Source organism: Python bivittatus, unplaced genomic scaffold (assembly GCF_059951505.1).
Source record: "Python bivittatus isolate LINGU-HERP-01145 unplaced genomic scaffold, Pbiv_v1 ctg000590_np1212, whole genome shotgun sequence".
In the NCBI taxonomy this organism is placed as follows: domain Eukaryota; kingdom Metazoa; phylum Chordata; class Lepidosauria; order Squamata; family Pythonidae; genus Python; species Python bivittatus.
Genome location: NW_028277086.1, coordinates 28,640,318 through 28,667,925, shown reverse-complemented (window position 1 = coordinate 28,667,925; position 27,608 = coordinate 28,640,318). Strand labels below are relative to the sequence as shown.

General features: G+C 39.2%; 2 protein-coding genes across 13 annotated transcripts in view; both read right to left on the bottom strand.

The window, feature by feature from the left end:
* The window catches only part of ZNF704 (zinc finger protein 704), a 68,860-nt gene extending 67,192 nt beyond the window's left edge, over positions 1 to 1,668 (bottom strand). The window contains exon 1 of one of the 2 annotated variants that reach the window (XM_088149184.1): positions 606 to 1,668. In XM_088149184.1, coding sequence (XP_088005310.1) covers positions 606 to 893 — 288 coding nt within the window. In that variant the 5' untranslated portion in view covers positions 894 to 1,668. The remainder of the gene's footprint in view (positions 1 to 605) is intronic. The other variant, XM_088149186.1, reaches the window with a different exon arrangement.
* A 22,490-nt stretch (positions 1,669 to 24,158) lies between these two features.
* The window catches only part of PAG1 (phosphoprotein membrane anchor with glycosphingolipid microdomains 1), a 108,697-nt gene continuing 105,247 nt past the window's right edge, over positions 24,159 to 27,608 (bottom strand). For all 11 annotated transcript variants that reach the window (XM_088149182.1, XM_088149180.1, XM_088149176.1 and 8 more), the window contains one exon: positions 24,159 to 26,629. In XM_088149182.1, coding sequence (XP_088005308.1) covers positions 26,279 to 26,629 — 351 coding nt within the window. In that variant the 3' untranslated portion in view covers positions 24,159 to 26,278. The remainder of the gene's footprint in view (positions 26,630 to 27,608) is intronic.

Below are 27,608 nucleotides of genomic sequence, written 5' to 3'. Positions count from 1 at the left end.
GCCCTCTTTCCTTGTTTAAATCCATCTGACCATGAATTTTAGAAATATAAGATTAAAAACAGGCACACCCCACTCCTGCTTTTTAGAACATCATTTCTCCTCAAAGTAATAGGAACACTTAATATGAAGTCTATTGTTACACAACGCGACTCGCGCAGAAATCCTTTCTCAGAGCCCAGAGACATTTTAACTGAGAGAAAAAGCGGCGGAGGATACAGCCGTCTTTGACCACAGGACAGGTCAAGAAGCTCTGCCCGTCTGTTACAAAGGACGGGTGGAACCGGTTCTTATCGCTCGCGCAGCAAAGGCACTCTAGCTATGCTCAGATGCCTCCTGCTCTTTGCGCTCTCTCCTCCTCTTGCTAACCTTGACTACAACTTGGGGCTGACTTAGCCCTGGCTCAACTTCCGAGCGGCCGCCCTAGGAAGGACCCCGCTGTCACCAAGCGCCACAGACGCGGGCGCAGCGCCCCTGCCGAAATTCAGCCCCGACAATAACCTGCCGCACTGACCCACCCAGCCCCAGCGCCCGCCGCCCGCCTCCCGCTGCTCGAGCCAGGCGGAGCCTCTGACGGCGGGGACGCTTTTCTCGCGACGGCGACGCACCTTCAGGCTTCCCCGGGCGGCCGCGTGGCCCTTGCCCGACCCAGCCAGCTCCTCCGCCTCGTCGGCGTCGTCGTCCTCCTCGACGTCCACCACCACGTCCTCCTCTTCGTCCTCTTCCTCGAGGGCGGCAGCCGAGCCCTCGCGCCGAGGCGGCCTCCAGGAGTTTTCGGTCTTAGCTGCGCCGCGGCCGCCCGATTCCGGGAAGGGCTGTGCGGCCGAGGGCGGCCCCGCCGTGCTCAAGCGCCGGTTCCCCAGACTGGAGCGCTTGGCCAGACGCCGCGCTTGCATGGCCGCGCCCAGCACCGCTTAGCGCGCCGCACCGAGGAAGGAGTGGGCTCGGCTCGGCTCAGCTGGGCTGGGCGGTGGGCAAGGCTGAGCGAGGGGGCGGGCGCGGCGGCGATCGCCGCTACAGCCGAGGCACTCGCGGCAAGGCAGCAGAGGTGGTGCAGCCGCCGCTTACAGCGGATGCGCTGGGCTGGGCAGGAAGGCCGGGCGCGCCGCTGCAGCCATCGGGCGCTCTGCCCCGGCGAGGGACTTGGGGACCCTGCCGGGATAGCTCCCTTCTGCAGGTCAGCGGCGCGTCCCAGCGGCTGGCGAGAGGGCGGGCGAGCTGGGTGGACGGACCGAGCGGGGTCTTTTGCTAGCCTTTCCCTGCGGCTCGCTAGTCCTCAGCCCCAAAACCCGGACTGGAGTCGACTTCCCCTGAAATGCTAATCGGCGGCAGATTCGCCTGCCCGCCGCCGCCGCCGCTCTAGTCGTGCGCGTCGGCTAAGGGACTGCCGGGCTGCGAGCGCTGGCGAGCGCTGGCTACGGCCTTCCTCGCCTCCAAGTGCCCTGGAGCGCCCAGCAACAAGTGCTGACAACAATACAGCGTGCTGCGGAATAGGACGCGCGGGTTACAAAGGCAGGCTTCGGCTGGGCGAGGATAGGTCTTCTGTAATAGCGGCGAAAGCCAGATGCAGGCACCAACCGGATAAGGGAGCGATGTGTGTTACTAGGACAGATTGTTGCTCCGTGACAGAGACCAGGCGGGCATCGCACTGATCGAGCAACGACAGCCAACAGCAACGACTTCTTAGGTTCCTTTTTAGCGCAACGCTGCAACCCCTATTAGGACACGCCAAGACGTTCTTGCTCCCATTAAACTTTTTTTTTGGGAGGGGTGGCGCGTTCGAGTCAATGTTGACTCCTGGCAACTGCCTGGGGAAGTCCCTGCAGTTTTCTTGGCAAGGTTTTTCGGAAGTGGTTTGCCATTGCCTGCTTCCTAGGGCTGAGAGAGAGGGACTGGCCCAGGGTCACCCAGCTGCTTTCACCTCTAAGGCAGAACTAGCACTCGCAGCTTCTCGGGTTCTAGCCTGATGCCTTGACCACTACACCAAACTTAGTGGGCTGAAATCAGTGCGGGTGTTGCTTAGGGCTAGTTTGTTTAAAAAAAAAAAAAAAACTTGACACTTAACCTTTTATTGACCCATTTTGGGATCCTATGATCCTTTGGTGATACTCTGCCTTGTACAGTGAGGAAATAGCTTCCAGTCTATTACTTTAGTTACTGTTAAAATGATTATTAGTTACATTAACAGTTAGTTATATAAAAAAACAATTTATCCTATTGTCCAAAGCCCTAAGAACACCAGCAATAAAATAATCATGACTTTGAAGCTCTTCCCAAAAGAAAAGTGCTCAGCAGTTGCGAGGTCACACAATTAAAAGGAAACCCTATGCTGAGATTTGTCATTGTGATAATGGGATTTTCACTGCTTTCAGTCTTTGATGTGGTTATTGGGCAGGAGAATCCCTCATTTGTTTTTAAGCCCCAAGGAGAGATGTGAACCCCATTAAAGAAAGAGTCACTCACAGCTCAGTCCAAAATATATTCTCATTTGCTCTACAATCATACATACATCATGCCAATATGTTCATTTTGTAGTTTGGTTTTGTTAAGTATTTTTATGTCAAACCCAAATTTATCCTGATACAATAAGTGAAATAGTTCTAAGTGTACAAGCTTGACCTCCCTCACCACTTTTATCCCAAATATTTTTCAAAGGCAATAGACAATGACATGTGAAGGAATAAGTCCTACATTTTATACCAGTTGAATCTTGTCGCCATTTTTTAAAACTTCATAGATAGAAGAAGCTGCTCTAGGACAGAGACACAGTCACAGTTGCAGAATTGGCCCAAGAATCCAAACCATTTTAAAAGTCTTTCTAGAGGGCTTATGGGGTAGGAATTTCCTGGAGGAAAGTTACGGATATTCTCATCCTTAAAAACCTCAGTCCTTTAAAACAGCTTCACAATCACCTCCAAATTATGATTTTAGGCCCAATTTTCACATTTTTGTGAAGATTAAAGATAGGAATGGGAGTAGTTGCTTACCATCCTTAAACCACTTCAAAGATATGAAAAATGGGCCCCAAATGTGTTTTGCCAGTTCTTCTGACCTTCCTGGAAGTTTAGGAAGCTGAGTTGCAGCCCCCAACCCCTCAAATGTTCCACATTCTCATTACATTGTAGGCCTTCTCTTGAATACGGGAACATTTTCTCAGACAACTTGAAAGAAAATTAAACAGTTCTCTCTCTTGGATTTGGACCAGCTCTCTTCTGCCACAAGGCAGGTTTTTCCTCATATATTTAGGACCCCTGATTTTGGTTTTCTGTGGCCTACAAATTAAAAGATGTTCTTCATTAGGTGATCACAGAAGTTCTTACACTTGTTGGGATGCTGATCAATCAACCATTTTCAGGATCAAACAAGGATAGCTTCTTCCTTATGTTTAACACCACAATACTGTCATTCATCTGTCATGTTTGGGAAATGCACCAAATGAGCAGCGTTCCTACCATTAATACTGACAATGTTAGAAGAGATTCTTAAAACGAGGCTGCAGGTGAAGCTGAGATCAAAATTCCTGCCTAGCCTTGAACGACCTTTCAGTAAACAAGCCTCTGGTTCAGATACTCCACGTGCTTCATCCTTTCAACAAAACCATATGAACAAAAATATTTTATGACCCTTCATACAGCCTTTCACTGGAGATTCCCACGAAAGCAACACTCACATGCCTCACCTCAAAGACACAGCAGCTGTAAATCTGAATAAATGTCCCAGTCACTTGCCCACTCTTCCGTCTGCTGTTATTTTAGCCAATATGACCATGTAGACCAGATGATAGAAATTGAAATGTGGAGGCTGTATGAAGGGTACCCACATCTGGAGGGTACCAGGTTCAGGAAATATGGTGTAACATTATTTAGACATGCTGTGGGAATATTTTCCCATTTCTGAGCAACCCTGACTGGCTTTTTTATTCTTATGAGGGCAGGCAAGAATGATCAATATCTTGATTGTTATCAGACTAATAGAAATATTTCAGTGAGATAATAGGTTGCAATTGATACAATAAGTTCCAAAATATTATTCTGATAGATAACGTTTTATAATTACTGGCCTTTTCATATGGTATTTCATGTTCAGCAAAAAATGATGTGAATATGAGATTGGACATTTCTGTCTTAAAAAAGTCTCATTGCATAATTTCCTGGGGCATTCCTATGACATTTCAGTCAGAATCAGGAGTTTCATTCAAATGAGACTTTATTTTGATTGGACACTATTTCACTGTGTTGTGCTGCAGCTCTCTGAACAGAGAAATCGGATTGCTTGATATTTCAAGAGAAATTAATCCTAATTCCTGCTATGAATCCATTACGGCTTTTCAGTTAGACCGTTCCTCCTACCGGCAGAATGCAGACTGTAAACATGTGTGGCTCTGTGAAAAAGCCAGCTTCTCATTGGCGTAACTTCTCCAGGCCTCCACTAAGCTACACATCTGAGCTGTCAGTTACTTTTATAGAGCGCACTAGTTTTGGCGCCACATCTGGGAGTGAGGTTACGATAACATGAACCCAAACGGCAGTGGCCAGAAGACGAAAGGCATATGCAGAGACTGTTAGAATGCGGGGAGCAAGGGGGATTTCAGAGAATAGATCCAAAATAATACAATATGTTTGCATCCTCTGCCCTAAAACCCTTTATGATGATTTATGTCACTTCTTTAAAGTATCAGTAAAATTAAGGAGATGAAAAGGGAATGACCACCAGACTAAGAAGTGCACTCATTGATTGGAAGTAAATTCCACTGAGGTCAATGGAGCTTCTTTCCTATTATGTGTGCTTAAGATTGCGGACTTAAAAGATCTGTCTTATTGGAACAGCTAAGAAATATGTTTATTTTTTAGATGTTTACATTACTGGATTTACAGTCAATTCCCTGCAGTTTGCATCTTAAAATGACAGTATCAATAATTAACATATTAACTGTAAACTGTCCACAGTAAACATCAATACATTATTATAATATGGAATATATAGATAGTGCTTTCACCGAAGACCACAGCAGATATTATCAATTAAACTCCAAATGCCCTCCCTAAAAGTTCAGTCTTAACCTGTTTCTAGAAGGTAGAGCCCCAAGAGGGAGGCTGCCCACAGAACAGGCCCCACAACTGAAAAGTAGAGCCTGTGAGCTTCTGCCTCCTGTGCCTCACAAAAGGAAGAGACCACAAACAGTTTCTCCTAGGATGATCTTATTGGGTGGGTCATTCTGCTTGAATCGGGCAGTCCTGGGCACCAAGTCATAGAGGACTTTGTAGCTCAAAACCAACACCCTGAATTGCATTTGGAAGCCAAGTACAATGTGTTCATGGTGATGAATGCCAGATAACAAACACACAAGGCATTTCATTTTGCATCATCTGCAATTTCTGGGTGGTCTTCAAAGGCAGCCCCATGTAGAGCACATTGTAGTAGTCTAACCAAGTACTGGTGAATTTATGAGTCACTATTGCAACTTGCATCCTCCTGCTCAAAGTATGGCCATAATTGATGCATTTGCTGAAGCTGGGCAAAGCCCATGCCTCCAACTGTTAATTCAGCAGTCTCTGTGAGTCCAGGGGGACCTTCAAATTATTGACCTACTTCTTCAGGATTAGCACCCCCTTTGAGAGATACTATCAGGCTGACAAATCCATGAGAAACAGCAACTTCATCTCCTTGGATTTAACTTCAGCATGTACCTCCTCCAACCTCATGAAAGAGCCAAGAATCAAGCATGCAGGTGGCAGAAGACATTCTTGAAAGCACTCTATATTCTTCATCAGAATCAACAGCCCAAAAGGAGTACTGGATATTATTTTAAGGAACTACAGTGTCAGGTTCAGCCCAAGAACCACAGTGAGACAAATCCAGGAACAGTTCGGTTACTTTATTAGCTTACACCTATTAGACAGAATTTTGCCAGACTAACTCTAACCCTCAACAACAGCAACTATAACCCTGTACCCCTTAGGGAGGAGCCAGTCTCCTTCTCTTAACTTTCACACTCTCTGGCTGGGGGCTGAGGAGATGCTTGGAATGCCTCCCCCACTCCCTGTAACCTTGAAGCTCCATTCCAAGATCCTCCTAGCTCATGCCTTCCATCACATCACCCCCCACCTCATAGTCAGCCTCCCCCTCTGAGTTCTCATGGGAGCTGGGCAGCGGTGGTAGAGATAAAAGCAAAGGTGATGAGCTATCTGTGATCCCTGGTGCCTCTCCCAGCTCAGTCGACTGACTCTGCAAAACAGCTATATCATTAGTAGAATCAGCCCCCCTCCCCCCTACAAAATGCAAACTGTAAGTGGAAGGCTGTGGGCTCTGTGTTCCTCTGAGTCCCCCTCCGTCCTGAAGGCCCCACCAAACCTTCCTTCAGCACACTGTCAATGCCCCCTGCTTGCTGTTTAACCTCTAGAGCTCTGGGCAGCGTCCGAGGCTTCAGTTTGCTGGGGAAACATCGATGGAAGTCACTGACCAATTCCAGGGCGTGGACGTTCTTCACATTCTCCCAGGTATGCTCTGCCTTGGGATAGCCCTTCCAATGAACCAGATACTGAACTCTCCTTTCTCTCCTGCGAGAGTCCAAAATTGCCTCCACCTTACCTCCATACTTCTTAGGCATGCTTCCAGAAAAACACAACAACACCGGTGGTGGAGCTGGAACTTGTTGGACAACTTGTCCAAGCTGTTGTGCTAGTTGACCCATAGCGGCCTGTAAATTATTAATTTGTGCATCTACTTGTTGATGTTGTAGCAAAGCTGCCACCAAAAGCTGTGGTGTCAAATTAGTCCTCTGGGGATCCGTCGCCATGCTTAAAAATTCCTCCCTCCCAATGGGAATAGGAGTCTGGCGAGATTGATGTCAGGTTCAGCCCAAGAACCACAGTGAGACAAATCCAGGAACAGTTCGGTTACTTTATTAGCTTACACCTACAGTATTAGACAGAATCTTGCCAGACTAACTCTAATCCCCAACAACAGCAACTATAACCCTGTACCCCTTAGGGAGGGGCCAGTCTCCTTCTCTTAACTTTCACATGCTCCAGCTGGGGGCTGAGGAGATGCTTGGAATGCCTGTCCCCCTTCCTGTAAACTTGAAGCTCCATTCCAAGATCCTCCTCGCTCATGCCTTCCATCACATACAGATACTAAATATGGGATCTTTTTATTAATTTATTTTCCTGAAAGTTGTAGATGAGCTAGCAAGATGGGCCTGCCAGATTCTTGATTACTGCTTATTTATGAAGTTTATTGACTTCAGTTGTTCTGGGTGTTGAGGAAGTGCAGCAAATTATTAGATATTTAATTTCTTTTTACTATAATTTGATATCATACAGGAGTGAGGTACTTGTTGGATATCTAATTCTTGCCTCTGGGATGAAGATAACTTGTCTGGCCTTGAGCATCATGCGACTTGTTTTAGGAGGGGACCAGTAGAGGGTGAGAGATAGCAGGGTCCAAGCAGCAATACAGTCTATTAGCTAGATGTGAGAAAGAGAAGTCAAATTAGACAAAACTGGTTTGAGGTTTGGTTTGAATTTTAGTATGAATTTTAGCACATTGTGCTGGGCCCAGAAAATCTGTTGGCACTCTGAAAAATGCATGTCAAATTATATATTTTTCATTCATGCTAAATACTTTGAGTTGGGACCTGGAGAGATAACTGTTGTCTAAGGGAACTTAAAGAATGATGTATCTGTTGATTTGAAGAATGAGAATAGAGGGAATCCAGTAGAATCCCTAGGAGAAGCTCCTGTTGCATAGACTAAAAGTTGGGCTTTATCCTTGCTATTTGTGTAGAAAAAACTACTGAAATATCATAAAAAGGCAAAGTCTCCTTCAAGTCAGTGTTGACGTCTGGTGACACCAGGGTCAGTTCCATACAGTTTTCGTTTCTTGTTCCGGAATGTTTTTCAACTTCCGAGTTTAACCTACATCCCTGGTATTCCCTGGCGATCCCTCATTCTAGTACTAACCAGGCCCACACCTGTTTAGCTTCTGAACCCAAACAAAGTTGGCTAGTCATAGGTTGTAATTTAGTTCAGTTAACATCCATTCCATCATGGTGAATGTATTAAAAAGGAGTTTGAAGCTTACACCACTCTAAAGATTTTAGGATTTCAGCTTTTATAGTTGGCACCTATCCATTTTCCCAAACTTGCATTTCATTAGCTGTATCATTTGAATCCAGCACATTCTTTATTTTAATCTCAGTTTAGTCATGATGATCAGTTGTCTTGAACATTGGTAGCTCATTGAGTACATCTGTTCCACTAAATTCAGAAGTTATTTGTAGTGATAAATGCAAGTTTCACCCTAACAGAACACAACCAATTGAATGTTATAAAAATCACTCTAGCAATCTGACAGTGAAACCAATTACCCAGAGTGGTGATGGACTTATATTCATTGGATGTGTTCAAACAGAGACTAGACCAGTGTTTCTCAATCTTGGGAACTTTAAGATGTGTAGACTTCAACTCCCAGAATTCCCAGAATTCCCCAGCCAGCCATGCTGGCTGGGGAATTCTGGGAGTTGAAGTCCACACATCTTAAAGTTCCCAGGTTGAGAAACACTGGACTAGATAGCCATCTGTTTAGGAAGCTTTAATTTAGATTCCTGCAGCAGATTGAACTTCATGATGTAAATCCCCCTCCCAATTACAGGATTTTATGATTCTTCTAAACCTGAATTTAAGACACTCCTCTTCCTAAAGACAGAAAATAATCCTTATCTGCCTCTATTTCCATAATGTCAGTGACTCTACAATTCTATTTTAATTGTTTGGAAAAAGGGGTGAGTCTAGTTTTCCAGTATATGTAACATTCTTAATTGGAATGCCCCTAAAAACCTTTAAAATGTGGTCAATGATAGATGGTAAATCTTAAATCCAACCATCTTTGAGGATTATGTCTTGGTTCTCATGGTCTCTTGTGATGCTTTAATGCCTCCATTATAAGGATGGAAAACAGTATCAAGAAGAAAGATAACTTGGGGGATAAAGGTTTTCTGTCCTGTGAATGGTATGGCCTCCAATGATTTAATTATAGTTGTTAAGATTGATTGATTTAGATCTATCCATCTTGCTTCTCTGTTCTAAAGACTGCTAACATCAAACAATGGCAAAGGAGTATTAAAATAATTCATATCTTAGCTCCAAATGCATCTTTCTGCTCAATTGCTTGTCTTAAATGAAAGAAACCTGACTTACTTCCGAAAGAACTAAAAGCACAGGATCATGGATTTCTTTAAGTGTGCAGAGAGGGGACAGTTGCCTCATTCAGCATTATCCAAGGATGCCTAAATTTATTTATTTTTTTTAGTCTTTAGTTCTTCTGAAACCCAGCATGAAAGACAAAATGTGCAGGTATTTTTCTGTGAAATTTCTCAATCAGTGAAAAACGAGCTTGCTTCTGCTTTCTAGCAGATCTATTTTATTATTGTGCCAATCTGTTTATTAATAACAACTGGTCACAGAGTTTATGGCTTGAGAGAAGGCAGGACTCAAGGATATATGCTGCCATATCTTCTTATCTCTTCCTGTTGTAAATGGAGGGTCAGCTTATTAGAGTAATAATCAGGGCCTTGGCTCAATTTACATATCAAAGCTGCTATATTGCATTTATAGCTATGTTTTTGTAATGTTTTCATACCATGAAGGTTACCCTGTGCTTTTGTTCCCTTGTTTCTTTGTTAGTCATAAAGCAATTCTTTATTTGGGATCTTCTGCTAGTTGTGTGCTGTCTTTGATCAATTTACTATATAAGATCTTTGTAACCTTGTGGTTCTTACTCTTGGCACTTCTGGGTTCAGAGACCAATGACTTACTGTAAGCTGCTAAGGACAGGAAGGCCTGGCACAATATGGTTCATGGGGTCACGAAGAGTCGGACACGACTTAACGACTAAACAACAACAACAAAGCTGCTAGCTTTGGATTGATAACTTTCTTGCTGGAAAGTTATTACATATTCCCGTTATGGTCATGGCAAGTTCTTGGATCAACATGCCATAGAAAAGGCATGTTCTATTTCTCTATTTCTAGGAGTGCATTCACAAGAAATCTTTGGGCTTTACTGGGAAACTTAGTAAACTTAAAAATACTGTTTTTAAGTAAAAAAAGTTTACTTTTTAAGGATTTTGATGTTGAGACTAATGACTAACTCTTTGAAAAAATTGTATGCTAAAAATAGGTGGTAAAATGTTTTATTGGAAAGTATGGGCAGAAGCCAAGATAGTGACTTTAAATCAGTTATTATGTAATTATTACCTTAAGGATTTTTCTCAGCTTCAAACTGGATTTGGTCTCCCTACTTCACAACAGTGGCCGAATTTTCAACTTAAGCATGCTTTGACCACCCATTGTGGGCCAGATGCCTTGGCCATTTCAGAGGAACCTGCAGTGATAATCTGATAGAATATGTGATGGAACTTCAACCCACAATATATCTTTACCAAAAGTTAAAGAACATGTAAAAAGTTGATGCTGATTGATTTTATCAATTATGGACTAAAGAATTGGAATCGCCATTAATGCCACACAATGCTTGCAAGCCCTTAAAAAAGTAAAGTGGTATTGATGGATTTGAAGCTTAAACTGATTCATCAAAAATTGTATTTTGATTTACTTGACCCCCAAAGAATGTATTTGAAAGGATGGACAAAATGTGAAGGATCACTGATCCATCTGATCTGGTCTTGTGAATTGTTGGTATATTTTTGGAATAGCATTTCAATGTACAGTATGTAAGTATACAGTATTTGAGGAACACTGAAGCAATGAGCATGAAACTGAGCAAACTCAGGGAGGCAGTGAAGGACAGGAAGTCCTGGCGCAATATGGTTCATGGGGTCACGAAGAGTCAGACTCAACGACTGAACAGCAACAACAACATTTAAGGAAATCCCTAAATGTTAAAGATGTTAATGCGATGCTGAGTTAAATTCCCTAACTTTGGAATCTTACTGTCTTTGCGGAATTATAAGTTGTATTAGGCATGGGGTATTGCTAAAAGAATTATTCTGAGAAAGGATTTTCTTTTAGAAAAGTGCAATTTATCAGTTTTGGAAAAGGCAATATGTTGAACTAATCAGAAAATGACACAGTATGTTCATCTTTGTCATAGATATTGTATAACTATAGAGTAGTATTCTTAGGTATTTTTTGTTCTATTTGATAACAACATATTATTATAAGGTATTTTTGTAAACCAGTTATTTCTATATGCTTAATATGTATATTTTGGATGTTTTCTATTGGTACTTTTTTGTTTTTCTGTTTTATTTTAATCTTTTGGGTTTTCTTCTTCTTTCTCTTCTATTTCTTTACTCTGTTCTTTTGTGTGTGGTGTTTCTTTTCTTTAGTATTTTAATGTTTCCCTTATTGTCTCGTTTTTGTATTTTTGTAGTCTGTTTAGTTTTGGTCATCTTGTTATAAGAAATAATAAAATTGGAAGAAGGAAAAGTAAAGAGGCTTTGGACTAATAAAAATGTTGCTTGAGTCCTCTCCAGTTGGTTGGTTTTCTTGGTAAGTGATTTTTACCACAACATAGTTCCAAAGTGGCTTTAATGAGGAAGATCCTTTAATCATATTTAAAAGCACTGCTTAAAAGACAAGGATCCATCATATAAATACTTGCAATCTCAGGAGAAAAGACACAATTATATTTAATAATGTGCCATTCACTTTATATAATACAAATAGAGTATAGCTGAATTGTTACTGCTGAAATTATAATAACAGATGTCTTCTGATAAATGCTCTGGGGAAGCTCAGGAAATCCACTTAACGCACTAGTATTTCTCAAGGATTTAAAAGTGAAAATTGGGTACGTATACCCACAATCTCTTATTCTTGGTCTCTAACTTACAAGACTTCAGAACTTCAAATTCACTGATACAGTATATGTGCACTGGCCCCAGAATTTAGGGTTTTGAAATCCAAAGTTTATATTCTGACTTAAATATCCAACTTCTTTTAAAATTTGGCATTTGTTCCTAAAGGTTTGGAAAATGGCCAACATAATTCATTTTTTAAAAAAAATATTGTTGTGGGTGTGTGGATGGAGGGACACAGGAATATATAGCTTGATTAGCTTAATGCCCATTCTGGATAATTGGCAGAAAATAATGGCAAACCAGTTCCAAAAAAAACCTTGCCAAGAAAACTGCAGGGACTAGTCCAGGCAGTCGCCAGGAGTCAACACTATTCAAAGGCACACACACAGACACACACAATTATTAAAGAAAAAAGAGCAAATAACGAGCTTACTGAAAAAGCAGCATGGCTTCTGCCAAAGTTATGTTTTGTCTTACTAACTTTCTAAGCTTTTATGAAGGTGTCAACAAGTATGTATACAGGACCATTCAGCTTATATTGAAAAAGTCAGCAAAATCTCCCAAGGAAATTCAACAGCCACAAAATAAGAAGCCAGGGGTTCTCATGGTAACTGGCTAAAGAACAGGAAACAGAGTGGAAATAAATTGCTACATTCTAAACTGGGTAGATATTCACCCCCAGGAATTGCTATAATTTGGTGGAAACATGGGTAAGGGAAGATTATTTGTCTGTCTGTCCATCTATCTATCACACTGTCAACCTGTCTACCTATCTGTATACACACACATTTACACAGTTAATGAAAAATGTGAAAAGTTTTCCTCCCTCTCTCCAAATGATATAACTTCGGGTCATCTGTTAAAATCAAATGTAGGGACAGTCAGGACAAACAAACCCACAGAATTCATAAGAGAACCAGCGTGGGGTAACTATTGAGGTGTTGTTGAACTGTCACTGGGGAGTCGACACTCTCTTTCAGCCCAACCTACATCACAAGATGGTTGTTTTTGGGAAAAATGGGACAAACGAGTGCTATGATTCCTAATCATTTCTACTTGTCCCATCAGATCTTGCAGGAGAGACATGCTGTGGGTCACGTCAATTACGGAGTGCCATCTTGTGGGACCCAGGAAGTGAGGCTTTTCTGTTGTAGGGCTTGCCCTTTGCAACATCATTCCCCTTGGAGATAATATTGGTCCTGCTCTGCTAGCCTTTTGCAAGGTTCTGAAGATGGTTATTCTAACTTGTCTATTGTTTTTTTAAATCTTGACCTGCTGGGTATCTATTTTATCTTGTTGCTTTTGTTTTTGACTGATGTTAGCTGTCCAGAATCACAGAAAGAAAGAAAGAAAGAAAGAAAGAAAGAAAGAAAGAAAGAAAGAAAGAAAGAAAGAAAGAAAGAAAGAAAGAAAGAAAGAAAGAAAGAGATTCCATCCTGAGTTCCTGAAGGGATATGAATCAAACAAATAAATAATTTAAATTATTTTATGTACCCTGTGCCATAACAATTGCTTTGTGCATGATAAGATAGAAGCAGTATAAGAGCTTTATAAATACATACAAATGCCTCTTGGCATAAACTTGATAGTCAAGAATGTTCCTCATAGAAATGTGTAAGTACCAAGCAGAATGTGAATGGAAGAAGAACATTAAATTTACTCAAAATATTATACTTAAAGAAAATCAGTTTAAGATGCTTTGCCATTAATATATTAGTCCACGACTGACTACTAAAAAGAGCAATTCATTTTCTAAAAATAGATGGAGCTGTAATGACCAGGTCACATTGTTTTTTCATATTTGGTGGCAATGCTGTACTCTTCAACAATTCTGGAAATGATCTATACTAGAATGAAACAAATTTTGAAATTTCAATCTGCAATATTCTTGTTAAATGAATTACTAAACCATCTATCCCTTCAGAGTATACTGAATTAGCTTTATATATACTAACTGTTACAAGGATATTGTAAGTTTTTTAGTGGAAAGATTGTTTGATCCCCTCTATGGAAGAATGCTGATTTGTAGGAGTTTATTTTGATGTCTTAAATATACCTTAAAAGTAAGTCTGACACAGAATTCAGTTTAAACTGGAAATCATTCCTAAACTATAACTTAATACACAGATGTACACCACACCACAAATTTGGATTTCCCTATATTTTAAATTTACAAGATATTTAAAACAATATATTTTTAGTAATGTGGATTGAATTTACTATAGCCTACAATTTTACTTGGTGATTTATACCATGACTCTCAATCTTCATTCTTAGTTTAGAGTTTAATAGTGATTTTTAGTCTGTTGAAGCAATATATTTAGTTATTTACAAGTAATTAAAGTTATACTAAAAAATTATACCCTCTGTGACATTTTTAAATCCCTTATTGATTCATTTATATTTTGCTTTTTATTCCTACTCTTTGTCTTCATATTATCATCCTTAATGTATAATAAAAATACAAAAGAAAAAAAATCTGTAAGTACTAAGGAGCTGTGCAAATGGATCTCCCCCCCAAAGTAATCCCATTCTTAGATATTCATCACTGTGGTTCATATTTGTACTTTTCTTTTGATTTGCTTGTGCAAGATCAGTTCCTCTTAGCACTGCATATATGGACTCACTGTAACTCCACTCAAGAGCTGTTCCTTCTTGCCAGTTTTATGAATTTTGGTGCTCACATCCTGTTGCTATTTGTATTATCACTTGTCCTTTTCAGTGCACTGGTTATCAGCCCCTGATCTCCTTTTCATGAACCAGTTTTGATTGGGCTGAGATGAGAAGTGACTCTGGTCTGGCCAGCTGACAGTCAGTGGAGGCATGGAAAGGGGGGTGCAGTAGTGAGTGGTCTCTGGCCAGATGACTAGTGGTACATGTGAGGAGGCAGGAGTGAGGAAGTGAGCTCTAGCAATGCATGTGGGGAAGTAGCAAGTGGAGGTAGCAGGGGAAAATTTGGGAGACCAAAATTTGAGAATCATGGTCTTAGAGACTATTAGAATGGTAAATATGGTCCACCTTCCCTTAAGTTTTCAGAGCAGAGATATACAGATGTTAAATTATATCATGCTTCCATGTATGGATTTTACATGACTTCCATTCACCCTCTTGAAAGGAGGGAGGGATTTCTACATTTTTACACAGTGTATATATCCTGCATGGTATTTTAAGTTACAGTGACCATCACTTTGTTGAAAAAGTATTCTAGATCTAAACTTTGGTGACCTTTGTTTCCAATTAAGTTCTTTTTGTTGTTCAGTCATTAAGTCGTGTCCTACTCTTCGTGACCCTATGAACCATATTGCACCAGGCCTTCCTGTCCTTCACTGCCTCCCTGAGTTTGCTCAGTTTCATGCTCATTGCTTCAGTGATGCTATCTAACCGTCTCATCCTCTGCCGTCCCCTTCTCCTTTGGCCCTCCATCTTTCCCAGCATCAAGGTCTTTTCCAAAGAGTCCTCTCTTCGCATTAGGTGACCAAAGTATCTGAGCTTGAGCTTCATTATCAATCCTTCCAATGAGCAATCAGGGTTGATTTCCTGTAAGATTGAAATTAAGTTCTATCCTCTGCCAAACTGGCCAGACTGAGTCCTAATTTTTTTGATTCAGGCCAAAAGAGAGCAAATTAAGAGTCAGGCACATTACCAGTGCTCTTCTTATATAGCTCATTCTGGAAGATCAAAAATATAAATGAAGCAATGCACTGTATGTATAAAAAGAAAGGAGACTGGATAATCTTTTCAGGAGCCCTTCCCCCTGCTCCAATTTTGCTTAGTTCAACAGAAGAAATTTGGTTTCTTGCCCAGTTCCTTTTATTGTGCAAACTCCAAAAATTTGCTGCTTTTCCCTTTTTTCACTAAGTGCCAAGTTAATTTGTAAAAAGGGACTAAGAGTTCAGAGCTTTTCCCATACAATAAAACTTTTATTTAGAAGAGTGAAACAGATGGCAGGCACTTTGCTACAGTCAAAATGAACGTAGTGCAAGGCTCTTGAGCCTGTTTATGCAATCACATATCAGTGTATAAAAGATGTAGACCAAAGTAGAATAAGTCTCAGGATAAAAGATATTTATAGATGTGGCTTGTAAAGCTAAGATTTTTTTTAAATACTTGTTGCTTCGAAGTGTTGTCTGCCTAACTCGTGTCAGTATCAGCATCCTCATAAACCTGTATCTAATTCCATGTTTTTTTTAATGGGAAGATTGAAATACAACTTTGCTTTGCCTCTTACTTATTTTTTCGTGAGACAGAGATAATAACTGAGATCCCCCAAAGCTTAGGCTCATCTAGACACTTGTGATAACCTACTAGGAAGAACTGATCCTACTGTATCCAGATACTGTGTCTGCAAGCTCATTATAAATATAATATAGTTGATGGCTCTGTTCCCTGCCCCCACAGAACACTGTGGCTGCTTTGAAAAAGAGAAGGATGATGGCAACATTTTAGCTGATTTTCTTTCCATTTGTTTAAGCTTCTTACATTTCTGGCTGTCTGATTAGTATTTATAGTCAAAAATGGCAATATGGTATGTATGAGTAAATTACCGACGAGTGACAATACTTCGAGCCATTGTTCAGTGTCCAATGGAGCTAGTGTTGACTCTGTGCACTCTGGAGACCAGAATCCTCCCTCATTAACACATGTACATTTGGGGGCATGTTCTTTTGTCCCAGGGATTTCAGGGTGTGTTTTTTCTTTTGTTACCAAACCCTCAGACATGAAGTGTCTGTAGGTCCACTTGTCATGGTAGATTGTACAGACAATTCTGCCTCTGTCTCTTCATAATCAATAGGTTGCATATAATGAACTTTCTTGCATTTTCTTCTAGAAGTTTAGCTCAGCACTCCTTCTTTTTCCAGACTGAGACATGTGAGGCACTTCACTGACAAGACTAAAAGTTATATATTGTAAAGTCTATTAGTTGGAGTTTCTCAATGGATTGAGAAAAGAATTCTCAATAGTTTTTCATTATGTGGACTAGGAGTTGCACTTTTTGAAGATGTATTCTAAATCTACCCCTTGGTGACCTTTGTTTCCAGTGAACTTCTGTCCTCTGCCAAAGTGGCCAGCCTGAGTTGGTCCTCCCTAAATGTTTTGATTCAGGCCAAAAATGAAGGTGCTTGTGGAGAACAAGCTTGAGCATGTGCACTTGCAAGTTTCTACTGTGTCTAAGATTAACATATGGGCAATGGTCTGAAGGACCTTGATACAGTGAGACATTTTCAGAGAGCAGGCTCTCACTTTCAGGATCTTCAGAGCGAGGCAATGAGAAGACAGAAATTCAGCTGATGATGGTGACTGCAGGTGGCCTCTGAGCTGTGGATTGGGGCGGACTGGGAGACATTTATTGCCTACTCAACCACAAGTGGCAAAATTTTCACCTTGCCTCTTAGTGGCCCAGCCTTGTCTAACTGGTTAATCCAGAAGTATTACCTCATTTGTGTATTAGCTAAAACTAGACATAGCTTTGACAGATATTTTATTCAGCCATCACACTCAAATTGTGTGTAAGCTCTCTCTTTCACACACACATACACATACACAAGTTGGAAAGTTGTTTCTATGTGTTTTAAAATGCAGACTTTTTCAGTTAGCCAAAAATGCAATTTGATTACATAACAGTAATCAAGTATACTTGCTGTTTTTAGCCAGTTTTATTTTATGTATGCCTGTAAGGGTGAATTGATAGGTTTGTAACAGTTGATTTTAGCATGATGTTTAAGTCAAATCAATGCTGCAACACTCATCATGTACAACTACTTTTAAGTGAAAATAGTGTCGATTAGTGTTGGAAATCACTTAACATGTACTTTGTTAGTCTATATCAGCATAATGAAAATTGGAATTATCTTTGAAATTTTGTACACAATTAACAGTATGTGAAATCACTCTGAACACACTTTAAAATTCATTAACACATTTGAAATAAAGCACGCTTCAGTTTAGCAAAAATTCTTGGATTTAAGCCCATGGAAAACCAAGCTGCTTTTAGCCTGTGAATTTTGATTTTACTAAATATATATACCAGGCTGACTGTGAATAGCTTTTAAATCAGGCACAATACTTTTTTATCCCATACATTGTGTTTTTTCACTTTCAATTCTAATCTTCAGAGAGCAGACATTTTCCCCTTCTCTCTGAACCTCTTGGAATCTCATTTGAAAATAGAGTAAATATAACACTTATTAAGGAACTTATATATCTTTGTAACTGGCATCAGTGTCCTGTGAAAAAAGATGTAAGGCAGAATTGTAATGATAGAATAGCTGCATGCTGAACCAAAACCTTCTCTCACATGCATTTTCCTTTCTCATGCTGTAAGCGATGTGTGCTTGTGTTGGTCAAAAGGTTACATGATGTCAGTACGGGAGAAGAGTCCTGAATGACTCCTTGTCCATATCTGGGCTGATGGGAAATTCCAGAATTGGGTCACCAGCAACAATGCTATCCACAGTAGTGTAGTATATATTAATTTCACTGAACTTTTATTAACACTTAGACTGCTTCATTTTATTAGCATTTAAAAATACTATCCTTTGAAGAAAGGCACTACCAAAGTGAGTATTCTGGTGTATATAGACAGATGTTTGAAAAATGGTAAAATTAAGAAAATGGCAATACATTTTGATAAGCTGTTTATTATATTTAGCCCATACCATTAAGCTTTTAAAATGCGTTCATTTCTAAAATAATAACACTCAAAGTTCTTTTATAAAGTAAAGAATATGAATTTATCTGCTGCTAAGGTAGGGGGAGGAACATGCAATAAACACATGAATCTTTTATTTTCTATCACTAAACTAGTTCTTGAACAAGGCCTCTATGCTCAATGTATTTACATAAGAGTTGGATTTATTTACAGTCAATAAATGCAAGTGCCTACTGTGCTTTCAGCAGCCAACTGCTAAATTGGCTAGAAATATTTAATGAACAATATTGGGAAAACAGGTTTGCTAAACTGCATCACAACAGACATAGATACATTACAGGAAATGTTGAAGGGATTTCCTTTGCATTTATCACCAATCCTTAGTTACTCAACAGAGAGTGCTAGTATTGTGGCAAAAGTACAATTATTTGTATAACTTTACTTACTTGACTTACTGTGTGTGAAGTTTCCATACAGTAAAAATGACTTCTGATTTCTATTGACAACATTGCAATTTAAAACAAGTTAAATGCACTTGGGCCTTACTGAAGCCAGTGGTACAACTGGGTGTTTGTTTACAATCCCAAAAGCTCAAATGGCCATATGGAAAGTCTCCATGCCAAAATTGCTCTTCATTTCAGTGAAGAAAACTGGCTATGCATTTGGACATGCATTTATGCTCCATCTAGCCTAATGAATGATTGTCTGTGACTTCAAGGAGCATCTTCTGAACATCAGCATACACAGAGAAAATCTATTTCCTTGACACCTTCAACATATTAAGATATTCTTAAAACTAATTGCTGAGTTGTAAAAAGCTTCTGCCTTTAAAATCCACAAATTATCTACTAAGCATAACCCTTTTCTAAAAAAATAAAAAATAGAGTTATTGCCACAGCATCTGTTAAAATATTAATAACAAACCCTAAAAGAGTATGGAGAGCCAGATTGGTGTAGTGATTAAAGCACCAGACTAGAAACCAGGAGGCCCTGAGTTCTAGTCCCGCCTTAAGCACGAAGCCAGCTGGGTTACTTTGGGCCAGTCACTCTCTCTCAGCCCTAGGAAGGAAGCAATGGCAAACCACTTACCAAAAACCTTGCCAAATAAACTGCAGGGACTTGTCCAGGCAGTTGCCAGGAGTCAAAAACTGACTTGAAGGTGCGCACACACACACACATACATGAAGAGTAGGAGAAAAAAAATGTTGAGAATTAATGTACATTAACTCTGAATCTCTCCTAAGAAAGTTGAATTGGTCACCCATGCAGTTTTTAAAATCTGGTGCTAAGTTTTAAAAACAAAGCCAAATCACATTTATAAACCAGGATGGCTTCTCTTCCAGGTTACTGTGGCTAGGAAAACAGCAGTCTGCATTTTGTTTTACAACTATCACATCATCTACAAAATACCTCTAGGTGTAACTGAGAGAATCCCTGTTTTTAGGTTTGACTATGGGGATAGTTTTGGACTAATACTGTCTAAAGGTACCTTGTATATGACACAGGAAGCCTATAGCAAACTTCCATCCCTACGGAACATGAGAAGAGACAATAGATATTAACTTAAGTTCTAGCAAATACTGTCATAATTTCAGGTTGCCCGAGTTTTCTTTTTAGGATTGTTGAGAAATGATGGATGAAACAACAAACAGTTGAACCCACATTTTTAAAAATTTACCCCCATTGTTATGCAAAATACATGTATTTTTGGTAGGGGATAATGGAAGCAAATAGAAATTCAGCAGCTTGTATATTAAAAGTGTAATAGCAATTCCAATTTCAGAGGTATATACTACCACTTTTTTCTAATGTAGCATCCTGCAATTGCATGGCTAAATGCAAAATTCTCCAATTAAGGGAGGACTGTTGGACAAAAGAGGCCCTAAGGACAACAACAAACTCCATAATATTAATTTACTGTTTATGGACCAAAATGTGGGCTTAGTAACAAAGGAGCAATAAGTAATGGGATCCCTCCACAACCCTTCTTATGATGACCATGTCTTGTATGATCCCAAAGGCAAATTGTTTGAGCAACCACTGACAATCCAGAATGAAAAAGCCCCATTCCTTGCCTAATTCTTTACTAGTAATTCTCAACTTGTTTTCAGATTTCCTTTTGCCACCTAGTGACTGGAATCATTTTGCTTTGAATGGAAAGAGTTTTTTTTCAAGGTTAGTAAGCATGCTGAAAAATCCCTCGCAGTGCCTAGCTGACCTTGGCTGGGTGATCTAGAAAGAGCTGGATATGGATAGCTAGTCCCCAGGAGTTGTTCTAGACTTGTTGGAATCTTTACCTTTTGCTTCTTAAGCTATTACTGGGAGAGGGGCTTTTTAGATGACCGCCGAGTTGTGATAGAAGTTACTTTTCATCTCTCTTGAAGAAAAGGTGCTGCCATGTCCTTCATTAGATATGTTTATGTTGCATACAAACCTCTTGAGGCCAAACACTCTTATTAAAATTGGTTGGTTCCAATATAGAATGGAACATGGCTTCTGAATCTTTAACAACTAACGATAAAGGAGGAGATTGGTAAGCACAGCAGTCTTGTCATTGCGGCACATCAGTGGTAGAAGCTGTATCTACTGGTTTTTATACGTTTAGGTCACAGAAGTCATCGGGATTTGAACCTGGCAAATTCTTGGCCCGATCATTTCTTTTAAGGCATCATGTGAGTTCTTACCTTGGGCTAATGTTACTGTGTTGCAAAATCATTCATAAAGTAACTGGTCTATTCCTAAGAAATCTACTTTGTGGAACATGTATACAGCCATCTGAAATGAGCTGAAGGTGTCTATAGTCATTCAATGTACACTTGAGTGCATATCAGTCAAGCCCCAGCATCTCTAGCTAAAAGGATGAGGCAGCTGGTGGATATATGTGGGATACTATATCATAATATTATGTGACTAGATATGGGAATTCGCCTGCTTGCAAATGGATGAATGTGTTTTGTATGTCTTGATGCTGGATAAATCTTTTTTTTTTTTGAAAAACAAGGAAGGTCATTGGCAGATTAAATTTTACAAATTTTGCAAATGTTATATTATCATCTCAGAAGACCATTAACAGATCAGCATTTTCCACTTCTGGCAATTTGTTTTGTTTAGAAGAAGCAAGTGGAATGTCATAGAGGAGAATATTAGCATGACAATTCAAGGGAAAATGATAGCATCACCAAGTTAAAAGACACAGACACCTGTTAATAAAATCAAACTAATCCAAGAATGCATATAGTTTATTATCAGAAGTTAGAAACAAGGGGTATTTTTGACATTTGCCCACCTTCAACATTTTTCCACTGATTTTTACTTTCAGTATATTAAATACTAAATTAATGAATATGGGCATTTGGGCATCAATGGGATAAAAGTGTGAGGCCAAAAGGGATTTTTATACCATTCAAAACTGTGTGACAACTAACCTTACAGCCACGTTTTTTGGACCAACCTGGAATTACTTCTGTTATATAAATGACTCATAGGAGATCACTTCAAAAATTTAAGCAACAAATATATACAGAACAGAATACCTTGGTGTAGTACAGTTTCACGATGCAAGACAATATCTTGTCAAGAATGCTAATTCCAAAGCATAATTTTCACAAAGCACTCCATTAACTTTTCTCTTGACTGGTCATGCCTCTGTGGCTTAACATGCCCCCCCCCCTCAAAACAATATTCTGCCTAATTTCCTAGAATGCATCTTTTAGTCTCTTTTATTAAATTTGAAGTCGTATTTTGTGGACTGAGAAAGATTTCACCTCCATGACAAACAATACAAATATAGTAAACTGGAAGAGTAGAGACTCTACCTCCCTTTGAACATATTGACAATCCTGGTGGATCGACCAAGGACTATCTGCTGTCAGTAGTGGCCAGTTAGATAAAAGGCAGTTAAAGAGCAAGCCTTGTCCTTTTTAAAAAAATCCCTAGCACCTGATATTCAGAGGTATAATTTTCCTAAGCATGAAAGGGCTGTATAATTACCATCCCCAGAGCAGCTGCCTTAGATAACAGACAAACAGAAGACAATCAAATCTTTCACAGTTGTTGGAAACTGTGTACAGAGACACTCTTACAGCTGCATTCATTTTTGTGTGTATGATGATGTGAAACTACAACTGGGAAAACAAATGCAAGAATCTTTTTCTTACTCTTGGATGGTACACTCCACTCTTTCCTCAAATGAAAGCACTGCTAGATGTCAGAAGTGCCAAGGCAAGGTTATTGCCACCTTTTTGAAGCTGGTGAGCACCTTTAGAGTTTTGACAATATTGTGCAAAGCCGTTGTCCTGTTTACAGGGTGGTGGCGGTGGTGGCATCTTGCCGGTCACGAAAGCCACGACCCTGAAAGGCAACTGCTGAGATTAAAGGAAAAGTTATACAGCCAAGAACCTACATACAATATACTGACATCCAGTACCTTTCAGCTTTAATATCCTTTCGCACAAATAGACTGACAGAAACCAGGTACAAGGCAGAAGTACAAAACATCAAATCAAGTATTTTCTTTTGTTAAGAGAAATAAACGTGTATATACAAAAAACAAAACATCCAAGTAAAACACACATCACATACATCACACAAAGCCAGCAAATGTATATCTGCAGTACAGTTAACTTCCCTTATTACTGCCACTAGATGCTCATTACTACCTGCTCAGGTCCCCCTAAGAATTCCCTACCCCTCTCTTTCCACGGGTACAGTAGCTGGCTGTGCTTCAGCATGAAACACTGACCTGCAGTCAGCCATTTTTAACACTTTCTAAGCATGCCTCTGGTGCTCTTTGTAGTGCCCTGAAGCACTGCTTGAAATAAAGCATTCCAAACTATGCAATATAGATAATGTAGTAGAAAAAACGTCTCCCTTCTAAAACAAACAAACAAAATAACAATACAAACTAGCAGAGAGGAACACATACAGTGAAATAGTATTTTAAAGAATTTTGTACAGCACCATAGTACAGTTTAAGAGAGAGCACCAAGTTTTCTATTGCTAGAAGCGGTCCAGACTTTTTATGGAAGGTGAGTTTATAAAGGCACAGTCTTTTATGCTGAAAGAAACAAGATGCCTATCACATTACCATTGTAGGACACTGTGTTTATTTTGGAAGGAGAGTTCACAAATTCTCTCTGCTGTATATTTTAAAATAAGATGTTCCTCACACAGATGGCCTTGATGGAAATAACTTGCTATCTGTGCCCCACAGGAGGAAGACTGATGGGATCCAGAATTTCTTCACAGAATTATACATTTTTATCAGTATACATCAAGAGTCCTGTACATTTTATGACATACATTCTGTAGAGAACATCTACAGAAAGCTTTGGAAAGTAAATTTCCTAAATGCTAAATATATGACAGTCATCTCTTTCTGGGAATCCATTTTAAATTACTGCTATGACCAGTATTTTCACCAACACAGGTCAGAGGATTTCACTTTGTAATACACCACCAAAAATGTGGTATCGCTATATGCATTTTCCACCCAGTCCTTGAGGCAAACTGCCCAATCACAGCAAATATGCAGCAACTGCCAGATAGAGACCATGAAATTATGCCCACGTGGTGGTTGTTAAGATGAAGACTCAATTCAGATTAATATATCTAACAAATTAAAGGGCAAGCTCCCTTGGTCAGTGGACCCTCAATTTCTATGGCAGGTTATTCTGATAACAAGTTACTCAAACTATTTTATGGGAATTGATATTCATACAACTACTTTAATAGGTATTTAACATAAAGACACAACAGATTCAGCAGATTAATATGCATTATTTTTTCCTTTCAAAAAGTTGCATTATTCCCCATAGAACTCCTTACAGCATGTATCTCTGAATGTCAGAGACGTGCAGTTCTCTTTCGCATTAAGTAATATTTAGTTCTACAGTATCTGTGCAGGAAATCTTTAAATGCCACATCCTTTGGAAACTGTGTGGATCAGTTTTCAGAGGTCAGCCACATTTGTTGCTTTTAAGCAAAAGATTAAACATCTTGTGGTGCCCAACAAAGTGTGAATAAAGTGACAATCTGATTCAAAATCTTACGCTGCAATAAATGTGTTTTATCTTTCAATGCTGCAAGATATTTTTGTGCAAATCAGCTGAACAAAGCTGAGGAGAAGAAAGGGAGTGGGGATCTAAAGAAGACTGGAAGGCAAGGTACAATTTCACTCATGGCATTTTGGCGCGATGGATTGGAGGAAAGTCACATGCTAAGTATTGGCACTAATCTTTATAAAAACCAAACAACACTTTTTTGGTGATACTGTGGAATCTGCAAGAAAGGTCTGTTGTTTTGTGTTTCTATGGTTGCTGGTTTAAAACCTTCTGAAATCTTGCCTAGCTATAAAAGAAAAGATCCAGTGGCAGAGCTATCTTGAGTTGGCTACAGTGTGTTGAAATTGAACAAGTGAGCATAAATGTTGTCCAGAGTGATTCTGACAATAACTAAAATTGTAGGTCACTAAATATAATTGCATTATTTTCCTTTATTTGTATTAACTTTCACTTTAATTAAACAATTTCATCTTTGTAGTCTGTTTTAGACTCACGTATTCTGAATACCTCACTTCCTTAAATAACCCCAGTCTACAATATGTCTAACTTTTATTTACAATTTTATATAAAAAGATATTTCTTAAAGAGCATTAAGTACTTGTTTGGGAGGGAACTATAACCTATGCAAAACATTGCAGCTTGTTTGGGCAGGTTGCAAAATACATTAAAGATAAAAATAAAAGTGATTTGCCAGTATTGGAAAAGCAGAAAGTATACATGTATTAAATATAATTTTTAAGTATCCTGACTGTATCATCAGTTTTAAATGTAAATCAATCATAGCACAATATTGTATTGGAGGAAAATAGGTTTTACAAAATTGAAAAACTGTAAAAAGTCAGGAATTATATAGCCAGTCTGTAAACCACCAATGAAGCAAACAAGATATGCGTGCTTTCTTCAACTACATCTGCTCTAGTTCCTCAGAAAGGGACTGTCCTTCCTAACTCCCACAAATGACATTGATCCAGCTGAAGTATGAACCTGAGAATTAGGCCCGCACATTCTCTTACAACATCCCATGTCTGCATTGAATAAATTAAGGCAAATTAGCCCACTATGTGTACCTATATATGTGGTGGGGACAATACTCTTTATGGCAAGCTGTGCCTATGTTTGAAAACAATTTAACTGAATGTGTAATTTGGAAATATAATTTAATAAAATGATTGAAGTAACTCAAAGTAAAGGTTCTTTAAAAAGGCCCTTATTTAACAGTATCACTCTTTATATATTAGGATATGAGTATGTGTCTGAGCATGTGCTCCTCTGAGTAGGCAAGAGATAAACATGTCACTCTTTATTCAACTTGGCTCTTGCTATAGAAGCCTTTCCAGTACCTTAATCTTTGATTCTGATTTATCTGTATGTTGTTGTGATAACTATCACCCTACGAGAGTAGGAAAATCACTGTACATATTGATGAAACAGCAAAGATTTTGTTTTTCATTTTTTTTTCATCCATGTGATCTTGGTTCTTCAAAAGGAGCACTAGCCCATTTCCTGCTTGTTGGGGTAAGTTCATACCTGTATGGTGATTTTATGGATATGAAGCAGGAATCATTGATCAAACATCCCAGGCTAAGCTTTCATGTTACCTGACATCATTTCAAGCAAAATGCTTTTGCAACAGAGGCCATTTTACATTTCCAACTGTGTGTTCAGTTTGCAAGTGATAATTCATGGAGTAAACCCATCTTGAAAGACTTACTGAAAAGCCTGTTCCAAAGTCTTGCATTTGAACCAGTTAAAGCCTACTGAGATCTTTATTTTGCTGCAAATCACCAATACTCTCATAGTCATTCTCTTGTGAGAGGACTGTTTGAGTGTTGCTAGAGATCAACACATTTCTTTCCTCCTCACGACTGAGAGTCTGAATTGCTTCATAGTCTGGTTCCAAGTCCCCATTTAGAAGTATTGTTGACTGAGGCATATCAGTAAGGTTTGGATTACTTTCCAAGTCCTTCACACTGGCATAGAGGCCACTGCAAATAGATGGTGACTTCTGAGGTACAATTTCAGGAATACAGGTATAAGTTGATTCCAAGTCTCTAGACGGTTGTCCTGTTTTATTTATAGAAGAATACATTGCTGAAATCTATGAAGGAAGGAAATATAGTAATTGCATCTAAACATAGCAAATATTTTTGTCATGGTATTGCTTTAACATTCAATGAATAATATAGTAATGCAGGTAGTCTATTCCAATGTAAGACATTTGGTCCTATGAAACATAGCCTATTAAGCTGAAAATGAGAATGGTAACTGTTTATGTAGCACCCCTCGAGAGATCACATTTTTACAGTTCATCTGTAATCACACAAGTTTTCCATTATGACATTTGAAAAAAGGGAAGGGACTTCTGCTCAGATGGCTTGTTTTTGGTACAATAAACATCTCTATTGGGCCGACATCATGGTATATGAACAGGACTCAAAGAAATATAACTGCTCTCCAAAGTGGGAAAGCATACCTAGTTCAATGCTTGTATGTCTTTACCACTAAGAACTGCAAGGCATGTTAAGTTTACCATATTGTTGAAAAGCAATAGTCAGTAAATATTAAATGTTGCTTACATTCAGAAAAGGGGTACATAAATGTTCCACAGCATGGAGTTCAATCCAATGTACAGTGCTCTGGCTGAGGGTTTGGAGAACTTATTGACTATTCTGAACAGCATTACTTGACTGAAGCATATGTACTCCAACTCTATATTAGAACCAAATAGCCCTACGAAAGCCATGATGGAAAGTGGGACATTTCTGTAAAATACTCCATTTAAAAACAATATATGCGGAATATGTCCATCTACGTAACACCAAGAGCCCCTGGTTAGATTACAAAGATGACAGATGAACATAATCAATGCTATTTTTTAACTATGGTTTAAAACTTAAAACTATGAGAAAACCTGGCCATGCTGATTTGTTTAGCAAACCATAATTAAAACAATCCATCTCAGAACTCTATAATTGTGTTTCAATGTACTTCATTGATATTTTATCTCTTATTTGGAAGGAAAACAGTTATAAAAGCAATGCATTTATATAATCACTAATATATTGAAGCAAGATGTT